Raw genomic sequence first — 21,805 nt, forward strand, 5'->3', positions numbered from 1 at the left:
GGTTGGGAACCACTGATCTAGTGTATTATAGAGAATGGTAGGTTAGTTTTCTTTCTATTTCTTAGTGCTGTTCATATTTTAGTGAAGACCAATGTAGGCAAAATTGATGTTGTTTACCAATTTGTGTATTTGATCTACAAAGCCGACATAGTTCCCAACAATTAGACTTTCAAGGTACACGGAAAAGAACAAATATTGAAGTTGGTGAAAAATTCCGCTCCTCCCGCGGAGTTCGCAGAGTTTTGCTCACTCCGCATTCCTCTTGGAGTGGGGTGTTGAGGCAAAACTCCACCAACTGCTGCATAGAGACGTTTTTTCTCAGTTTCTCAATGTTGTAGAACAAGAATTTGCACCCCTTAGCATGATTTTTGGGTGAGATTTTCCTATGTTGGTGGTAGTCACAACCATTAGTAGAGAAAGTTACTGCTGGAGTAGAAAATCTCGAGTGGCAGAAAGAAGTAGCGCCCTCTGGTGTGCTGTGTGGTGCCGTTTTCCCTGATTTCACAGTGTGGCACAAGCTTCCGGTGCTAAAACACAGCACAATCACCATGACGTGCCTGATGCCACCAGCTTGTGGAACTATGCGGAATCTCACAAAGTTTTTATGGAACTCTGTGGAATTCCGCGGAATTAGTTCTGCCCACACCTAACAAATACTGAATAAGTTATTACAACATAAAACACATAAAGCTATATTGAAGAGTCCAGATGCAAATGCTGTACAAAGCTATAGAAGGGTAAATGTAATTTAAAACTTACTATAGATGTTATTGCTCTGCCACAGCTCGTATCTGGCACCATCCACATGAAGATTGCCATGTATTATTATACCATGTGTGTGGATTTGGCATTTGGAAAAAAGTACAACTGAATACTGAATTTATTTGTGGGAGTTGTATAGGTCTGAACAAAGATTATGCTTATATTGTTTACATATGAGAATGTTCCTATGTCTTTTAATTCTGTGAAAAAAAAGTGAATGATGCTGGTACCAGAACCTCTAATTTGGAGCGGTCTATCTAGAACAATTTCAGCATGAACATAATAGTAGTTTTATCTCATCTAATGTTGGACATAATCCAGAAAGTAACTGATCTTAGGTTTGTTTTCACTGTTACACTGAACGTGAAGTTGATCTGTGGATCTGAAGAATAAAACCTGGCGATTTGTGACAGCTAGGCACTTGGTGCACTATGATGGGTTACTTAGCACAACTCCAACTCCATTATATGAGAAACATAAAAAAAATCTAACTTGACCTACCATAGTAGTAGTCCAGGCAGCACAATGGCAACAAACTGTTCATTTTCCTTACAACAAACAAGCCCTAACCCTCACCATCCTGGCCTCTTTTAGCCCTCGGATCCAAGATGACCAGAAACCAAAGAACAACAGGCATGCCAAGATAGGCCATGGGCATCTGCAGCGGATTAGCTGCAAAAACTGTGCTGGCTGTGTGCCCAAGGATAAGGCCATCTTGAAGTCATCAGGAACATTGACAAGACTGCAGATGTAAAATACATCTCTAATGCTAGTGTCTTTGAATTGCATGTGCTGCCCAAATGGTAGGGCATGCTTGGTTATTGTGTCAATTGCACCATCCACAGTAAGGATATCAGGAACCACTCCTCTGTGGCCCACAAATAGTGGACCTCATAACCCCCCAGCTTCAGATGTGCATTACATTTTCAATCACAGGGCCAGTGTAGGAAATTGGGTCATTAGTTGTGCAGGGTGTGAGGCCTGTGCAAGTAATAGGTCCACAATGTTTCCCCCTTGTTAAACTTGACTCTCTCAGGTTAGTGAAGCAAAGCAGTCCAAGGCCCTCTACCTCAGCCGAGGTGGCTAGTAATCACCGTTCATTGGCACCTAATAATAACTCTCAATAAATGGTTGTCCAGTCAGTGCTTTGTTTTTTTAGAAGAGGAAAGGTACATCTGTTATACACTCACTACTAAATGCTAAATAAGTACTACACATTCATTTACAAATATGTACATAAATATATTAAATATACCTTGGGTTACATTATGAAATCACATTTGACTCCTACAAGGTCATGACCCCCCGAAACCACAGTATCCTCCCACCTATACCAAATAGCACATCACAATATCAGGGGAGGGGATGTCACTTTAAATAAAACAGACCTATTAGTGTTGTAAAGGATCACCACATTAAAAGACAAATATTCCACATATTTCAACCGTCATAATTTCAATAACAACCATGTGTAAATGTAATAACTGCAGTCTCTCGAGTATTTAAACATTGTTCAACAATCCCATGGACATAAAAGTGTTAATAAAGCATTGCAAATAAATAACACTTGTCTGTGTTTTTATACATATTCAGGAAACATAAAATGCAACCATAGAACCAACCCCTAATGGGTACAGCACTCCCATCTATAAAGTAAAGGCTCCAGTTTTGGGAGTGCTTTTGAAATCGTGACCAAAATCCGGGGGGTCCGAAAATTTTAGGACCCACAGAAACACAGGGTTTATTCTTAAAAACTTTGTGAGAGGGAACGGCTGCACTTCTACAGCCTTCCCCCTGAACATTCTTTTTAATGTTGGTGGTGTTCCTGCTGCCTTGGGGCCACCACAAGGCAAGAAAAATATGGTAATAAACAAGCTCTGCAGGGCATTATTGGTCGTTCCAGCCACTACCAGCAAATATTTGGTAGTGGCTCTCCAGCTAGGCCGGAGAGGGCAGGGAGTGCCCTGTCCCACCTGGGACATCTCTAATGCCTGTTTTTGGTGTTGGCGGCCACTGGGGGAACTCCAAAGCTCCCGCAACCGCAGCTGGATCCCTCCATCCCTCTATGGTTTTCCTGCCTGCACGAGACACGTGTGGATGTTACAGCCCTCTGCCCCACCCCCAGACACGGGAACAGGCACAGAACAGAGGTGGCCCACAGCCATTCTAGGTGATGTGGTGGTATGTCCCCATTCCTCCTCACCAATGTGTTAACCCCCAGGGAGGTGGGGCCCCCTGGAAGCCATTGAAGATATGGGCAGTGGACCCCACATATGCTCTATTCCTATAAAATTAAGCGATACAAATCTTGCACTGACCCCCAGGCCCTGTCCAACCCAAGAGGTACTTTGCGGAGGATGCAGCAAAGCCCCACCCCCTCCTCTTCTGAAAAGGTCAAAAGCCCCTAACCCTCAAAATGGCCATAACACGGATGTAGAAGTCTAGATATTTCCCCCAACTTTTCCTGCAGAGTGTCTAAGAAGGCCAGCCTCATTGGCCCTTCAAGAGGCCCACTGGTCCTGCAGTCAACTGGGGCAGAGTCCTTATTCCTATAAGGTATAAATGGGTTCCTCCTTCCAGTTGTCAATGGCTGATGTCGTAGTCCCAGTAAAATGCACAAAAAGCTCTCTCCCTTCATTTTGCAAGACTTTTATAAATGGTGGTGGAAGGTTCTCGAAGCAGGGGATCCCTGCCCATTCTTAGGGTGCCACGTCACCTCTCCATCCCTGTCCCAACCCTCCTGCACAGCATTCTGGTACGTTCCAAGATGGTGCTGTCCAGAAGTCACTTGTCACATCTACTCTGGGAGCCTTAGCTTTACCCCTGACTGATATCACTGCCAGCAGCATCCCCTCCTGCGATTGCTCCAGTTCCTCCCTTTTTTGTTCAGTGGGCCTGGGCTGTCCCCAGCCCTGGTACCGTGTGACAGCTAATTAACATATGTAGATGTTGTTCCCCACTCTTTCCTCCTCAGGAGTTTAGGAAAACACTATTAATTTCTCCTTTTATGTGGGAAGGTCTTTTTTCCCTCTGCTGGGGAGCAGGGTAATTAACTTGGCCCAGCATGGAGACATAAGGCCTGGGCTCTGATCCTGAGCTGAGCCATGGAAATATGAAAAGTCCGGATGATCCATAAAGTCTACATGCATGATCTTTGGACTTGTTTAAATTAACTGGGTACACACATTCCACCTCAGTTTCATACATCTCAGAACTGTGTAGGTCTAAGGGAAGCGAAACTGCACTGTAAGGCAGATTTACTCCTATAATATAATTCTCTGCAGATCTGCAGACAAACCAGTAAACCATAATACCCTTGAGACAAAACAGTACATACTGACTTTACCTATGAATGACCACTAAACTTATAAAAGCTACCCTGCAGAATCCATTCTTCAGCAGGCTACCTTTGCACATTTACCAGACTGCTCACACAGTAGTCTCACACACAGCCCCCACGCATGTGCACACATGTGTGCACACTTGTTTATGTGTAACCAGCCAAGTGCCCCTTGTCCAAGCTGTGTCGGAGAATCCTTATCTTAAAAGCAAAACACTGGCGGTAAATATGTGCAGTCCATTTACTGTGTGATTTCTGTGGGTGAGAATTTCACCCACAGTAGAAAGTCCAAAATCAGGTCATCAAAAAGCAAAAAATCCAGGCGTACAAGATCTGAAGAACTTATTTAGCAACAGCCAGTATCTCCAAAGCATTTATGAGAATAATTTCTGTTTATTTTAGTCGGTAATAAAGTACACCAAACTGGCACAGCAGCCTAGTTTTGATCTATTTGCAATGGCTCCCCACGGAAGCCCAGTTTGTGTTTTCAAGGAGGGAGGTGCTACATTGCAAAAATATTCACACTTCACTACCTGACAAAACCACAAGTCAAGATACCACTCCTCCTTTCCATTCCACACCAATGTGCAATGCAAAGGGCAGCCTAAATGACTCAGTCATGCTGATATTGTCTGACCTCATAAAATCCTCCAACCTTTGGCAAGTTGTTGAAATCATAACTCAACAGCAGATGGTACTACTAAAAATGACTGTAAGAACTTGTTTTTTTTATAGAATCCTTGTATTCTATAGTTTAATAAAAACAAATGCAGATGCCACCTACCACAATGGCAGTTATTGCACTGACTCAAAAAGGATTAAATTTGAAGTCATTTCAGCCAGATTCCATACATTTTGCACATGGATTTCAGGTTAGAACTCTAGCCTCCACAGCCAAGTTGCATCTTTTGATCAACAATCTTATATTATATACTGGATAAAGTACCCTCTGAAGTACATTATTAGGATACTGCAAGTCACCAAGGACTTCAATGACCATATAGAGGAATGACGGCAAATGCTGAGTTCCTTTTTTAAGGTCATGGAACTCCAAGGTGACTTGCTATACCCTAATACTGTATGCAGGGGATATTTTATTCCTTAGAATACATTGTCACAACTTCTTCATTCCTACAAACCACTTAAGTCCTTGGTGTGGTGCACTTCCATATGAAAGAGATAGGATGTTTGCAACAATCATTAGCAGAGCCAATAGCTGTCGCCTATTCAAGAGCTATTGACTTTGACAATGTGTTTTAGCCATCTTGTACACCAGTGTTGCTGCTGTTCAGCAACGTTAAAAGTTAGTGGTGTGGGTTGGCAGAGAGTAAAGTGGAGTGTTCTCGAGTAGGATAAAGTGTTGTAAAGTGGATTAGGGTGTCATAGAGCAGAGTTGTGTAAAGTGGAAAAGGGGGTTGTAGAACACAGTTTCGTAGAGTGGAGTGGCATAGAGTGTCGTAGAAGGAAGTGGTGTAGGGTGGAGATGAGTGGTGTAGAGTGGAGGAGAGTGTTGTAGAGTAGAATGTCTTCGAGTAGAGAATCATATAGTGGAGTGGCACACGGAGTTGAGTGGCATAGATCGGAGTGGCATAGAGTGGTGCAGAGTGGAGTGGCATAGAGTGGAGTGGATTAGAATAGAGTGGGTGCGAGCGGAGTGGACTAGAGTAGAGTGGATTGGAGTTGAGTGGAAAGAGTGGACTGGAGTGGATGGTGGTTGAGTGGGTTAAAGTGGAGTGGAGTGTGTTAGAGTGAAGTGGAGTAGAGTGGAGTAGAGTTGATTAGAGTAGAGTGGATTAGAGTGAAGTCGATTAAAATGTAGCAGATTAGAGTGGATTAGTTTGGAGCGGATTAGAGTGGAGTGTATTGGAGTGTGATGGACTGGAGTGGAATAGAGTGGAGCAGACTAGAATGGATTACAGTGGATTAGAGAGGCGTGGAGTAGATTGGAGTAGAGTGGACTGGATTGGAATGGATTAAAGTGGAATAGATTAGAGTGGAGTGGATTGGATTTTAGTGGATTGAATGGACTGAACTGAATAAGAGTGGAATAGAGTGGAATAGATAAGAGTGGAGTGGATTAGAGTGGAGTGGATTTGTACTAGAGTGGAGTGGATTGGAGTGGATTAGAGTGGAGTGGATAAGAGTGTCTTGGAGTGGACTGGAGTTGATTAGTGTGGATTGGATTCGATTTGAGTGTATTGGAGAGGATTGTAGTGGAGTGGATTAGAGCAAATTAGAGGTGAGTTGAGTCAAGTGGAGTAGAATAGAGTGGATTAAAGTGGAGGGGATTGGACTAGAGTGGAGTGACTTGGACTGGAGTGGACTGGAGTAGAGTAAATTAGAGTGGCTTGAAGTAGACTGTAGTTTATTACAGTGGACTGGAGTGGAATGAAACAAAGTGGATTAGAGTACAGTCACATAGATTACAGTGGAGTGGGTTGGAGTGGAATAGAGTGGAGTGGATATGAGTGGAGTGAATTTGAGTGGATTAGAGTGGATTGGAGTGGAGTGCAGCAGATTAGAGTAGAGTGGAATGGAGTGGATTAGAGTGGAGTGGATTGGAGTGGATTAGAGTGGAGGGGATTGGAGTGGAATGGATTAAAGTCTAGTGGAGTGGATTGAGATGGAGTGGATTAGAGTGGAGAGGATTGGAGTGGAGTGGAGTGGATTAGAGTGAAGTGTATTGGAGTGTATTAGAGTGGATTATAGTGCATGCTGTGGAGTAGAATGATTTAGGATGGAGTGAATTGAAGTGGATTGGAATGGATTAGAGTGAAGTGGATTAAAGTTGAGTAGATTGGAGTGCAGTCAATTAGAGTGGAGTGGATCAGAGTGGAGTATATTAGAGTGGAGTGGAATGAAGTGGAATGAACTGGAATGGAGTGAGATGGATTGGATTAGAGTGGATTAGAGTGGATTAGAGTGGATTGGAGTGGAGTGGATTGAAAGTCGATTGGAGTGGATTAGAGCACAGTAGTTAGAGTGGATTGGAGTGGATGACAGTGGATTAGAGTGGACTGTAGTGGATTAGAGTGGAGTGGAGTGAATTGGAGTAGTTTGGATTGGATTTGAATGGATTGGAGTGAGTTAGAGTGGAATGGATGGGAGTGAAGTGGGCTAGAGTGCAGTGGCATGGAGAGAAGGGTAAACCAAATGGATGCACAAGGAGTTATCCTTGAACAATTGCTAGCAAGTTCAAAGCTCATGGAACCCTGCACCCAAAAGCACATGCTAAAAAAATGAATGTGACTTGTGTTGGGTAACCTTTGCTCATGTACAGAGCTTGAATACTTTCTGGTCTGGTTGAGTTTGCGTTATAATAAAATCATTAAAAAAAAGAAATAGTTCTTCAACCACGGCACAAACAGCGGACAGACACTAATTAATGGACAAAATTCATACTTCATCAATGCACGCACAAAGAATGGAAGGGACGTAGAAACTGATGCCTGGGATGCCCTACCAGATTAGAAAGCAGTCACAAAGAGTGACAATAACGCTGATGAGTGGTAAGTAGTGGGTGGGCTAAAAAGCCTTTTTTAGGGATTTCTTTTTTTCTTTAAACAATAGGTCACCAAGTGACAACAGCGCATGAAATTAGAATCTCTAGTGTAAAATTAGGCACACTAAAAAGCAATAATATATTAGTTGCAAGAAGATTCTAAGTAGTGTAATACAAGGAGAAGTTTAAAAAGCGCTGTAACTCAGAATGTGTAGAATCACACAGAAGGATTCTATCTTCCTTCCAAATATCTGTGGAAAAGAACAAGCAAATTGCCATACATATCTCCTTTGTTCTTATCACTGGTCCTCTGGAAAAACTGAACAGAAGAAGGAAGATGCACGTTTTATTAAGTGAAGTTTTAATTATGCTTTGTGATCTGCCCTTTCCTGCCATTGCTGACTCTGGCAGCAGGCATTGTGACATCAGAACTCAACTGCAATAAGTTATTACATTTGAGCACCTACATCATTTGTTTTTTTAAAGGCAACTAGATGTGTCACAATTTGCCCGTTATATGGAAATTATAGACAGGCTTTTCCACAGGGATTGCAGACTATACTATATCATATTTTATCGTACTGTATCATATCTTATTATATTATATTATATTATATTATATTGCTCTCCTCAACTCTCAGTGCACTTGTGCATGAGGTTCACCATCATTTTACTCAAAATCATGATTCGTTCTGCTGCATAATTTCCACCATTGAACTCAGGGATACATGTAAAGAATTGATTGTCTACGATATTGGGTTTTGACACCTATACCATCTACAGATATATCAACACAAAGGGGCTTATTTACAAGCCCCTCGTGCCACAGTTTTTTTGATGCAGCAGTGCCGCAAAGCAGTCTCCTACAGTGCGCCACATTTACAAACTGGTGCAATGGGATCATTGCACCAGTTTGTAAAGCCTTGCGCCACATTATACCTGCGCTAGATATAATGTATCCAAGGTAGGCGTTCCCCCATTAAAAGCCACGCAGAACTGGCGCAGTGAAATCTACAAGATTTTACTACGTCGTTCTGCGCCTTCACTGCATCAAACATTTAATGCCTGCTCAGAGCAGGTGTTAAACTGATGCAGGGCTTTTGTTAATGGGTCCTCCTCGCATTGGTGGAGTAGCATCATTTTTTTTACGCTATTCCACCAATGCGTGACGTTAGCAATATAGATGCATCAGAATTTCTGACGCATCTGTGGAATAGTGTGCCATGAACATCTCTATTGTAAATACAGAGCATCAATGGGGACATTTGGGGGAAGCAGGGCAGTGCACGAAATCTGGCGATCAGAGCCGAGGCGTCAGATTCTTGTAAATGAGGCCCAAAGTCTGTCTGGTATCCAAGCTACTAGGACGCCACAAGCATTATTAGTTGGCTTGTTTTCTGAACTATGCAGACCTACATATTTATCTGTACGTTTGTACAATAAGTCACATGCTTTCACAACAACACCAATTGTCTCTAACTTGTAGTAATTTGTATTATACCACTTATGTATGCTCAATTTTATTTTGTTTTCTGTAATAAAAGTAATGAATTGCTTCTCATATATTTAGTATGATTACAAAGGTCAAACAGTAGTTAGAATGTTGTTTGATTGCACTATTAAGTTAATAATAGAAAATCTAAGCACTATGGTGCAATAGGTTAGTAAAGTATATTTAGGTTTGGATATTTATATCAGACATTATTTCTGATTGTAATATTCTAACATACAATCCAATAGTTTATTTTTTGTTATGTTTTGCTTTATCTCTTAAGTCATACCTGAACCCAGCTTATGTTTTGTAAATCTGCCATGCCTGCCCAGCTCCATTTTCGCCTTAATTGTTCTTGTGCTCGATGATTATCTGCTGGGACAATTTTCCGCTTGGCAAGGAGTCATTCGGCAGGGAAAGCACAATCTGACAGTGACAATCTACAATCTGTCATCTCTCTGTGTTTCATTGTTTCTGTATACCTCCTTACAGTGTTATTAAAATTGCACGTGCTCCTAGACAATTAGGGCCATATTTATATTTTTTGACGTACAACTGCGCCAACGCAGTTGTGAGTCAAAAATGTTAACGCCGGCTAACGCCATTCCAAAGCGCCATGCGGGCGCCTTATTTATGGAATGACGTTAGCCGGCGCAGCTGACTGGTGTGCGTCAAAAAAAATGACCCACACCAGGCAGCGCCGGCGTAGGGCAAAATGGAGCTTGGGCGTCAAAAAATGGGGCAAGTCAGGTCTGAGGCAAAATATTGGCCTCAACCCGATTTGCGCCATTTTTTTTTACTCCCAACCCCCATTGAAATGACTCCTGTCTTAGCACAGACAGGAGTCATGCCCCCTTGCCCAATGGCCATGCCCAGGGGACTTATGTCCCCTGGGCATGGCCATTGGACATAGTGGCATGTAGGGGGGCACAAATCAGGCCCCCCTGTGCCACAAAAAAAAAAAAAATACTTACCTGAACTTACCTTAAGTTCCCTGGGATGGGTCCCTCCATCCTTGGGCGTCCTCCTGCGGTGGGCAAGGGTGGCAGGGGGTGTCCCTGGGGGCATGGGAGGGCACCTCTGGGCTCCTTCCGAGCCCACAGGTCCCTTAACGCCTGCCCTGACCAGGCGTTAAAAAATGACGCAAAAGCGGCTGGACGTCATTTTTTTGGACCCGCCCACTCCCGTGCGTCATTTTTGCGCGGGAGTTTAAATAAGGCGCACATGCCTTGGAGTCATTTTTTAGACGGGAACGCCTACCTTGCATATCATTAACGCAAGGTAGGTGTCCACGCAAAAAAATTACGCAAACTCCAAGATCTTTGGCGCTAGACGGGTCTAACGCCAAAGTATAAATATGGAGTTAGCTTTGCGTCGGATTTGCATTAAAAAAAACGACGCAATTCCGGCACAAACAGAGTATAAATATGCCCCTTAGTGTTATTTGAGTGCGACTCTACAAACATATGGTCGTTCATAGGGTTCAACCAATAGGTTTTCTTGTGATGTAAAATCTCTTATGGTGTGCTTCACTTCCGCGCTGAACAGAACAGTCTGCCAGGGATCACGGCTGTTCTCTGCCCCATGACTTATATATGTTTGACTGCAACGTCCATTTTGCACTTGCCAGAATTTCTGTTTTGTCGTTTGGACTGCACGAGGCCACTTCCATGGCAGCAAATGTTCTGCTGCAGGTTTTGTAATCGCTAATTTTGGATCAGAGCAGACCCTGTGAAACCAAAGCAAGAAGTTCATTATCCCCCTGACACCTGCACCTTCCGTGTCTGCCACATATTTCAACACTTCTGCTGTACTCCATCATTTTGCCTTTGCACCTCTGAAGGTCATTCTGAGGGTCACTGCTGCAACAATTTGCCCTCTGTAACTCATGGTTGCCTGTTTTTTTCTGGCATGGTCTAAACAATACTCACCGCTTGCCGGAGAATTACAAAACCTCCGAAATGACAACCCAGTGTTGGTCACAAATTTTAGATTCAAATGTTGTCGATAGTATTACTCTCTTAAATGTTTTTAGGTCTTAAGGTGTGAGATACCACTAGATCATTAAGGCCAGTGCACTGTCTACTCTCACACATCCATGTTACTCACAAATTCACCTGCCTTTACGAGGTATATAGTGCCGAGTCACCTGACCAATACATTTACAATTGACGTTAACAGTGAAAAATGTCACTTGCTAATGTTACCACTGAACTAAAGATCAAGTCTTGAGGCATTCCCTAGTCAGCAGCCTGTGATCGCAGTATTTTTTTTAATCTATCACTCACTGCCACGCAAGCTATTGATTTTTCAATGTCTCTGCTCATGAGCCCAAACACCAGACCATTCTGTGGTCAACCTTCTACTCTGCTTCTACCATCACTAAGAGCTGACACATTTCAAAATAAAACTATGCAGATAAAATGTCCTTTGTTTGTTTTCTTCATTGATGCACTTGAATAATACCAGCTTGTTTTGCATTCTTACTCTGCAGCAACCAGTCCAGGCAATGGTAGCCCATGCTATTTAGCACTAAACTCTTTGTTTAAATCCCTCCTTTTGTGTGAGGCATGTTTGGAACTGTTCATTTAAATGTGGAGACGCTTTAATAAGGTGATATTTTTGTAAAACTGGGACTAGCAATCATCAGTGCAGCATACACAGTGACACAGGGCCTTGGGTCTGAGGATGTCTGCTTGCCCCAACTGTGGTGACTGTCCCTCACCAAACCAAGGGCCTCATTAACAAGAATTGATGTGTCAGATTTGTTGTACTTTCCACACATCCCCTTACGATGCCATGGGTATGCTGTATTTACAATGCAGAGCTTAATGGCGCACAACAGATGCGTCGGAATTTCTGATGTATCTGCTGGCGCTAAACTCACGCATTGTCGGAGTAGCCTTGTTAAACTGATGCATCTTCAACAATGAGAGGAGTCACCCATATGAAAATGCCCTGCATCAATTTTACGCCTGCTGTGAGCAGGCAGTAACATTTTTATACAGTGAAGATGCAGAATGACACAGTGAAATGTTGTAAATTTAGCTAGGTCAGTTCTGCATGGCTTTTCCTGTGGCAACACCTACCCGGTATACATTATACCAGGCGCAGGTATAATGTGTCACAGGGCCTTACAAACTGAAGCATTGGGCCCATTGCATCTATTTGTAAATATGGAACAGTGTAGTGCACTGCTAGAACCACTGCTGCATCAAATAAAATGACACAGCGGTGATGCAAAGGACTTGTAAATGAGGCCTCAAGTTTGAAGGAGGTCTAGTTTCCTTTCTTAATTAAGGGCATGTGCAGTGCTGAATTTGTGAAAAATAAGTGCTGGTTCAAGGCCCAAATATTTTTAGGAGCTCATCTCTGGTGCTGCTGAAAGCAAGCATTGTTGAATGCAAAGATTGATTCCACCTCGTGTTCTTATGAGCACTTGAGAACTACACAGAGGCACTGAAATGACTTGTATGCAGTAGGTATTATTACTTAGTATCAGGGTTTTCCAGTGGTGTAAACTCAATAGTGAGGAAAGAAAGGAAAAAAATATAGGCCTTTGGTATTTGACTATCAGGTAGTACAATTTAATTCAAATTACTGTGACATCTCACAGGCAGTTCATGGATATTGTTTAACTTAATAAACATATTTGGTAGTAAACAATGACTGGCATTGATGGACACAATAGTATGTTCATTAATATTTAGTCTGACCAAGCTATATTTACAATTATTTTTAACAGTCTAGAAATACCTAAAAAGTGACGTGTATGTTATTCACATTTGAAACAATGATGACATTTTCAATAGACGCCAAGATGAAGAGACAAAGGATGTTTGTAAAGGTGGTGCGCTTTGTAATAGATAGCACACATGGCAACCCCAATCTAGAAACTAAAACTCAGATCAGAATCAAGGAATCTGTGAGGACTATGTCTACAGTGCGGGCAGTGAGAGTAATGAAAATCCAACTGGAATGTTCTCATAAAAGTTAACTTTATCTAGGCGCACATTGTGTTCTAGCTTCTTAATGAAAATCTTACAATTAATATAGTCAAAGGAAGACAGCACGTTGGACTAGCCCACTATACACAATCCGTTCCCTTTACAATACATGTGATTGTTGCTCACAATTGAATTTGTAGCAATAGCTCCCAATAGTTTAGCCATTATGGGTGTGTTGATACACCCTATAGCATGACCCATCAGGGGACTAGTGAGTGTGGTGGTCTTATTTGGTAGAGTGAGGTGACCTATGGTTTGCTTCACTCCTCTAGTATGTGTCACAGAAGAAAGTTTAAAGGTGACCAGTTGTTTGTTTCACTCCACTAGCATGTACCACAGAAGAAAGGTTACTGGCATTTAGACAATCACTATCTATCATGTAGGACCCACACTCACATTGGAAGCCATCCTTTTTCAGAAAGTATATTTACCTTTTCGTATTGAACGTTTTTGCACGCCAAAGGGTCATGTTTGAAAATGATGCACACACAAGTACGTCTTAAAGTGATACTGATAACATTAACTCTATACGTTGTGAAAAGACTACAGTTGGCATTTTAGATACTGACCCAATATCTAATTAGGTATTGGTCAATCAGTTACCTGAAAGAATTTGATTTGTACTGCAACGCTTTTAACTTGAAAGACTACTGCAAGTTCTATTGTAAGATTATTAATTGTCTTATTTCCATAATGGAATTATTTTCAGGTCCTTAATCTCTTCCTGGCCTTGCTGTTGAGCTCCTTTAGTTCAGACAACCTAGCAGCACCTGATGAAGATGGTGAAATGAACAATCTTCAGATTGCCTTTGCTCGAATCCACAGGGGGATCAACTTTCTAACGCGCACAATCTGGAATTTTTTCCGCAACTTGATCTGTCCACCAAAGACTGTTAGGGATCCTATGACAGATCTTACTTCCCACACATTGGGCGTCATGAACAATTGCATTCAGAACCACATCAGCATGGGTGACACAGGACAAAACGCAGAGGATAAAAAAGACAGAAATCTTTCAAGCAGTGGAATTGTCAGAAATGGAGATAGGACTTGGCCAAGTGAAAGTGAAGACTACATCAGTCCAAGATTGTCTGTTTCTGTCCCCATTGCAGTGGGTGAGTCTGATGGAGAATACCGGGAAGAAGATGAACAAAGCATATTTACAGACGTCGAGTTTAGCAAAGAGGTGAGCGGAGATGTTTTCTGTTTTACTGCACTTTACTTGATGGCGACACATAGAACTTTGTAGGAAGACAGTTGCTATTTCAGAACCATTGTTGTAGCTTCAATGTTGCTAGGTTTTAATATGTGTATTCCATGCATATGAAACTGTGTGCTTAGTGGTGCTTCTATATTTCGAAGTTTGGTATTGGTCTTTTGTAGGCCCATGTATTTATTTGATGAATTCAAGGTTGATGATGTGCAGAGTTCCTATTAAGCTATATTTAGCAATATATCAATGGAGGCTTACAAAGAACTGAGCTTGATGGAAACTGTTATGAGTGAAAGATGATGTTAGAGCATGTACAGGACTTTACACTTTATAGTTCATGGAGGGGTCTTGAAACACTCTGTCCTTCTTACATCAACCGCTAGGAGATGTAGAGAATTACAATCTTTGAAATGATGGAGTTTATGTTTGAGGCTGTTTTTATGGTGCTGAGGGATGTTTGAGTGCTGTTTTTAAGGTGCTGAGTGAGGTGACATCTTAGAGGTGAAGAGTATTGTGTTCAAGTAGCTGAGCGAAAATAATCAAAATTTTCAGAAACAAGGTGCATCGCATCTAAGGAGTAGTGAAACAATGTTGAGTCTGTGATCAAAAAGGAGAGATATGTTTGTAAAGGCTGATAGTCAAAGTTAAGGAAAATGATTTGAGTACTATAACAATAATCATATTTATTAAAAGTATTCTTGTAATTATACAGTCAAATTGGTATATCCAAAGACTATATATTTATGTGAAATTCTAATCATTGTCATAATCATATACAAATTGAGAATTTGCATATCAACCATATTTCATCTTGAGTTCTTAACATTATATTGGTTTCAGGGAATGTCATGTTCAACAAATGGAGAATTTGCATATGGTTATAAGGTGACAGGGACAGTTCATATGTAAAATTTCCTTTTAATTTCACTACTATGTGTTGAGTACTTATGGCACTAGCTATATGATGGGCATTCCAAAGGAAATACATTTGTAAGGACTTCAGGGTGAAAAATGTTGTGTTATTGAATAACTTTCAATGAGTTGGTGTATAAAAGGCCAAATAAGCAAACAACAAAGCCTTAGTCAGAAACCGAGGACAGGAAAACAAATTATGAGTACAAGAATGTAAGCATTCTCCAAAGCAAAAAAGGCAATGTAACACTCCATTACTTTAAATATTTCAAATTGTAGTGTAGACATTATTTTCAGTATATTCAAATGAAATATTTGCATACCCTGGGCATGATTCACAAACCCTTTTGCAGAACATTATTCAACTTAGGTGCACTAATGTAATTATTTATGAGTGTAAATTTAAGTATGTAATTAACAAAATGTCAATTTATCAATTTTGCACGCATAAAAGAATATGAATGTAGTATAATCTCATGTGTGAGTAAATCTACTCCACTAAGTAGAACGCAGACATTACAGAATGAGGATGTCTTAGAGAGCTGATGAATGGCCACAGACTTAGGAGTTGGTGGGTATTGACATACTTTTCCTTGGCCCAGTCCCTCCTTACATACACTTGAAGATTTTCTACTGTCAAGTACAAGAATGGGGATGAAGTGCAGCTAAAATTGGTGGGGTTACCTGAAAGTGGTGTCTCGTAGGGGGAAAATCATCTTTGCAGAAAAAGAAAAACACAAGGCAAATACACTTGTATAAAGCATGCATCCTAGTGTACAGAAACCCCAGAGACCATCTATGGGCATAAATGTATTTTTAGTGAATTAGGCCCAGTTAATGTAACTAAGCACCATACACTTAGTGATTATTCTCAGAATAGGGCATGCTTATGGTTGCTATTGGTCTAAATTAATGCTACTGGTCTAGGATATCTTTAATGATTTTGAAGGAAATGACTCAACCTGAAACCAATATCATTTTAAGAAATCAAGATAAAATCTGGTTGATTGAGCTGAAATCACTAGTTCTAATTACATGATAGATATATAGATTTCATTAGCTGAAGCATTAGTTGAACAGTCCTGAAATGTTTACAGAGTTAAGAAAAAAAAGAACCTTCTTGAAAAGTTTGAAGAAAATAAGTTAAGTTTTTTGTTTTTCATCCTATTATTCTTTAAAAACAAATCTTTTGCTCATAAACTAACTTTTATGTTGTGTTTTCGTTTAGTTACTGTCTGAAATTAGTTGTCATTTCCTTTCAAAATGTTTATGTAGGTTTTTTTTAATTTTCTGCCTTGCTGTATTTTTGTGGCAAAGTCTTTGTTATTCCAACCCATTTTTCTCCCACAGCTAGACATTTTGACTTGATAGAAATATGTGTCTTTGAGGGTATTTTGTTTTTTACATAGTCCCCATGTGCTGGGGTTGTTTTCTGCCTGTGAATCTCAAACTGATGCTACTGTGTTGGACTCATGTTTGGGCTGTGACATTTTTGGTTTTGGTATTTGAAGGTTCTTGAAGAAAGCTAGGATGTGAGGAAAGAGATCCATAGTGAGGTTATTTCAAGATTAGGAGGCCCTCTATTTTGATGTAAAGAGTCCTCTGTGATGATATCTACTGCGTCTTGTAAATATTATAAGTATAGACCAAAAGACAGTTAGTGGAGCACACATGAACTGGTTAAAATTTGGCTGAATAGCTGAATCCGGACAAAATTTATGAAATTGTCAACAGTTGGACTCTTTTTGTATGTTTTAGAATCAGGAAGGAGTTTTTACTATATTATGATATTACCTTTAGGCTTGTTAGGAACTGTTTATTGTTATGAACATTTTTGTGTTAAATAAATTGATTTATTTGAATTAATTTGCCACATACCCAGTTATATTTTTTGTAATCACATTTTGAAATTGGATATAATGTTTGTATTGTAAGACAATGATTATTGAATTTGCTACTTTGGTTTAGTTTAGGAATTTCTATATATGTGTGCTCCGCTAACTGTCTTTTGGTCTGTGAATAACTGGTTTAGATTCACTGTATCCTAGTATAAGTACTTTGGCAGCAGGTACGTGTTTAGTTTTTCTGCACCGTCTGTATAAACATTCAAATTGATAGGAATGTGCAGCTAAAAAACAGTCATTGTTGCCATCATTTTTAGTAAATATTATGACTGGAACTAAGGGTTAGAATGGTGGGTGTCAATCACAAAAGGAGGAGCGAGCACACTGCCTGACATACCAGTACACAGTTAGCCCAGATGCATTGTGGTAAATGTAGTGCCCGACAACTCTCACTTCAGTTGAAAGCAGGGGCAATTCCTCCTGAAGGGCAGAGGAGCATTGCTCCGCCTGCTGCGAGCACAGCAGGCAAACACAAATAAATAAAATGACATAGCGATGCCATTTTATTTTTCCTCCGGCTTGCGCTGTGTACATCACAAGTGTAAGGACAAGGGGAGGCAGGAGGTGGCAGGATGACTGCTGCCCCTAGCAGTGCGTGTGTCAGATTGGCTGGCTGGCTTGGGACGGCCAGCCCGCCATGCGCTCTGTAGACCCAGCAATCCTAGCGCTGTGAAACAGCCGGGATCAGCTAGCACAGGCCCCCAGCCTCAAAATCAGCGTTGGGTTAGCATGCACCAACCAATCCTAGAGCTCTCTCATGCTGAAAACAGCATGAGAGCAGATCCAGGGTTAGTTGGATTTGCGTTCCACAGGGCAGGAAGTAAGTCCTTCCCTTTCCTGCTCATTGTCACTAGGATCCACTGGGAGGCCAAACTGGACCAGATGCAGCATTTATGGTGAGTTTTGCGCCAACGCGCCACACTACATTTTCATTGCTAGCCACTACTGGCTGAAAGTCTTTACAATCACCCATTTTGGGTGCAGTCAGTGCTGAGTATCTTTAGATACGTGTTTCAGGACTGTTGTCCTTCATCAGTAGAAAGTAATACGTAAAATTTGAGGGTGCCCGCAATGCTGCTCCCACTCTTATGAGGTTTAGTGCCACTCCCAAAACACTTGTAAGCCCAATAACTCAGCAAGAGCCCAATCACAAAAGGAGGGGGGACCACAATGCCTGGCATACCACCACACAGTGAGCCCAGATGCACTGTGGTAACTCTCAGTTCAGTTAAAAATCTTTAGTAGTCACCATTTTTGGTGCAACCAATGCTGTATATCTCTAGACAGGTGTATCACACATGGTACTAAACCTGAGAAGTATGTTAGCAGCAATGCCAGCACCCCAAAATTTCACTTGTTACTCTCTACTGAAGAAGGACAACAATCCTGAAATACTTGTCTATAGATACAGAGAAATAACTGTACTAAAATGATGAGTACTAAAGACTTTCAACTGAAGTGAGTGTTATCATGCATAGCATTTACCACAATGCATTTGGCTAACGGTGTGCTGGTATGCCAGGCAGATTGTTCCCTCATTCTTTTGTGATTGGCTTCTTGCTCAGAAGGTTGTGTGGTTGCTGAACAGTATGAATTGAGGGGTTTATGTATCCAGAGTATGAAAGTGAATTTTCTTGCACTGTCTACACAAACACTTAAGCCTTCAAAGAGGCACAGATATTCTCTCTTAGTAGAGCAGACAGTATCAACTTCTGTTGCTAAGCCGAAACAAACCTTTGTGTCAAATTTGTCACGTTGCAGTGATAGGTCTTGGAACTGTCCTCATGAAAGTGATTCAAACTTCTAGTGCCATAGAAGTTTCACACTCTTTAAGATTGGACAGCAAGACCTCGTCTGGGCTTGCTAATGTGGATACAAAATTATGTTTTAAAATGTTTCTTAAACCTGCCTAATACTATTAGTCTAGATTAGAGTTTGGTGCTGACGGAATATCTTCTGTGTTAAATCTGGAGGAGACCACCACAAGTGAAATGTCCTCAGTCTTAGGAATAGTGCTATAAAGACATTTTCACATTTGGATGTTACATTACCACTGGCCCTGAATATGTCAATAAGGGGGTATTATGACCCTGGCGGTTGACGGAGAAGTGGTGGCTGTAAAAAATTTTGAATTATGACCATGGCGGTTACTGCCATGATCATCCGCCACTTCTCCGATCAGACCGCCATGGCGGAGACAACCGCTGGGCTGGAGACTTGGGTCTCCAGCCCGGCAGCCGTCACAAGACCGCCGGCGGTATCATGACCCGGCTTACCGCCATGGATTTCATGGGGTTTGGAACCGCCATGAAATCCATGGCGGTAAGCACTATCAGTGCCAGGGAATTCCTTCCATGGCACTGATAGGGTTCTCTGCCGCCCCCCACCCCCTCCCCCGAGTCCGTCCCCGACACCCTCCACCCCCAAAGGTGTCAGGACTCCCCGCCCCACCCCTACCTCCGACATCACAACACAGACACACACCCGACACGCATGCAGGCACCACCAACACACATTCCCGCACACACATGAACAAACATGCCAACAGACACACACACAGTCATACACGCACACCCTCATTCAGACATACACTCACACATCCATACAGACATACATACAGACAGACACGCACACATTTCCATTCACACTACACCCCCGCATGCCTACACGCACTCACACACCCCCTCTACATACTCACACGCACACAACTCCCCCCACCCCCCTCCCCTAATGGACGATCAACTTAGCTTGTCCGTTGATCTTCCGGGAGGGGACGGGATCCATGGGGGCTGCTCCGCTGCCACCACACCGTCAACAGAACACCGCCACGCCAAATCACAGAACGTGATTCGGTGGGCGGTGTTCTGCTGACATGGCGGTGGAGCAACCTTCACTTCCCTGCCGCCCGCCAGTATGGCTGCTGGTGGCTCTCCGTCCGGAAAAGGACGGAAGGCTGCCAGCAGTCATAATACGCTGAGCGGAAAACCACCACCACTGGCGGTCTTCAGCACGGCGGTCCCTCGGAGGTCTTGTCGAACGACCGCCGAGGTCGAAATGACCCCCTAAGTCATTTAATTTGCCTTTTCAGCATGCAGCTTTTCAATGAAGAGCCCAATGTGTCCATTCCAAAGACAGATGTACATTTCTGTCACATGTTTTACGCCTCAAAGGAATGTATACTCCTTAATACTGGTGCTCTCCGTACAACAATAGCGAGAGTGTCTACTCCTCTAATGAAAGAATGTCATGCATGGGTTCACATGGCTGTCAAGCAGTTGCTGAGTCTCCCAACTGACTACATTACAGACCGTGGGATGTCACACTTTGGAATGAGCTGACAAAGTATAATTATGTCTGACAGATAATTGGTATCTTACTAACTACTCACATATCACTTGGTAGGCTTCAGTATAAACAGAGATGTGCTGCTCCATATTCATTATTGCAAGACATCAAAGCCAGGTGCAGCAGAAATGCCTTCATGCCAAAAAAAACAAATGATCAAACATTTGCTGTGGGAAAGACATAAAACTACTGACGTGTTCTCTTGGTTTTGAATTAAAAAAACGTGAATTTAAATTTCTAAAAAGGGCAAGCAAACTAACCATTGGAAACAGTTGGGTAAGGTATGCTAAAATATATATCTTTAAAATAGAAACATTGCCCTATTTGTTTGGAAAAATTACACTGTACTGCGAGAAAAACTCAGACTAGATTGCAATAGTTCTAGTTTGAGTCAGGAAGCCTTTCCAGACCACCATTCAGGTGTTAGACTTTAATATTTTGTATTACTAGTCTACCCCCACCCATCCACCCCCGATACCGACATGCCAAAGCCGGAGAGCAATTTGTTATTAGACCAAGTCATAATAGCCCGTTAAGTTGGTAAGTTAGGGTCAGATGTAGTAACCTCCTGGTTGCAAAAAGCAGTTACGAATTGCGCACCAATGTTTTGTGATTAGTATTTTATTTTGAGAACCGACCTACGTGCTAGTAGGTTTGTTGTACATATAAGGAATTGGAGGGAGTCACAGAATGACGTGCTAGTAGGTTTGTTGTACATATAAGGAATTGGAGGGAGTCACAGAATGACTTGCCTAGTTAATATTCATTTAACAGTCACAATTTGGGTCCTCCTTTGATTGATTGCCATCACTAGGACGATGACCTGCAGCGACAGCAGAACACCATCCTGTGATTGCATTCCTAAATGTTTTTTTTTTTTTTTTTTTACTTAAAGCACCCCAAGTTCCTTAAAAGATCCTGGTGCTACACTAGAACCCATTTTACGTTTTGGAAAACTTCAGTGAGAGGAAGCTGGGGTCCCTTGAACCACTCCCTGCACACCTCTAGGCTGCCACCCCAATTCTCAAAGTACTCTTTCCTCTTTCTAAATCAGTTACCACCCTCACCGACAAACATGGAAGTCAGTAACTGGCTGCGATTCGAATTATGGTATGAAACCAGTGATACATACCATACCAACTTGCAATTGGAAGGAAAGCGTCCTAGATGCCCCTTCCAAATTGCAATTCTTCATGGGTCAGTAACCCAATTTTTGTGATTCACAAAAACGTTTTTGAATTGCAAAATGGGTTTATTACTTTAGAAAAAGGGATCTTTTTGGTTGGAAACCCTGAGATTTTGCAAATTGTATGGTTTTGACCAAAATA

General features: G+C 41.8%; 1 protein-coding gene across 2 annotated transcripts in view; it reads left to right on the forward strand.

Annotated features, from left to right (window-relative positions):
• Nucleotides 1–21,805, forward strand: part of LOC138261759 (sodium channel protein type 5 subunit alpha-like) — a 957,661-nt gene that overhangs the window by 667,121 nt on the left and 268,735 nt on the right. For both annotated transcript variants that reach the window (XM_069211083.1, XM_069211084.1), the window contains one exon: nt 13,813–14,289. In XM_069211083.1, coding sequence (XP_069067184.1) covers nt 13,813–14,289 — 477 coding nt within the window. The remainder of the gene's footprint in view (nt 1–13,812; nt 14,290–21,805) is intronic.

The sequence above is a fragment of the Pleurodeles waltl genome, chromosome 10, assembly GCF_031143425.1.
Source record: "Pleurodeles waltl isolate 20211129_DDA chromosome 10, aPleWal1.hap1.20221129, whole genome shotgun sequence".
In the NCBI taxonomy this organism is placed as follows: Eukaryota; Metazoa; Chordata; class Amphibia; order Caudata; family Salamandridae; genus Pleurodeles; species Pleurodeles waltl.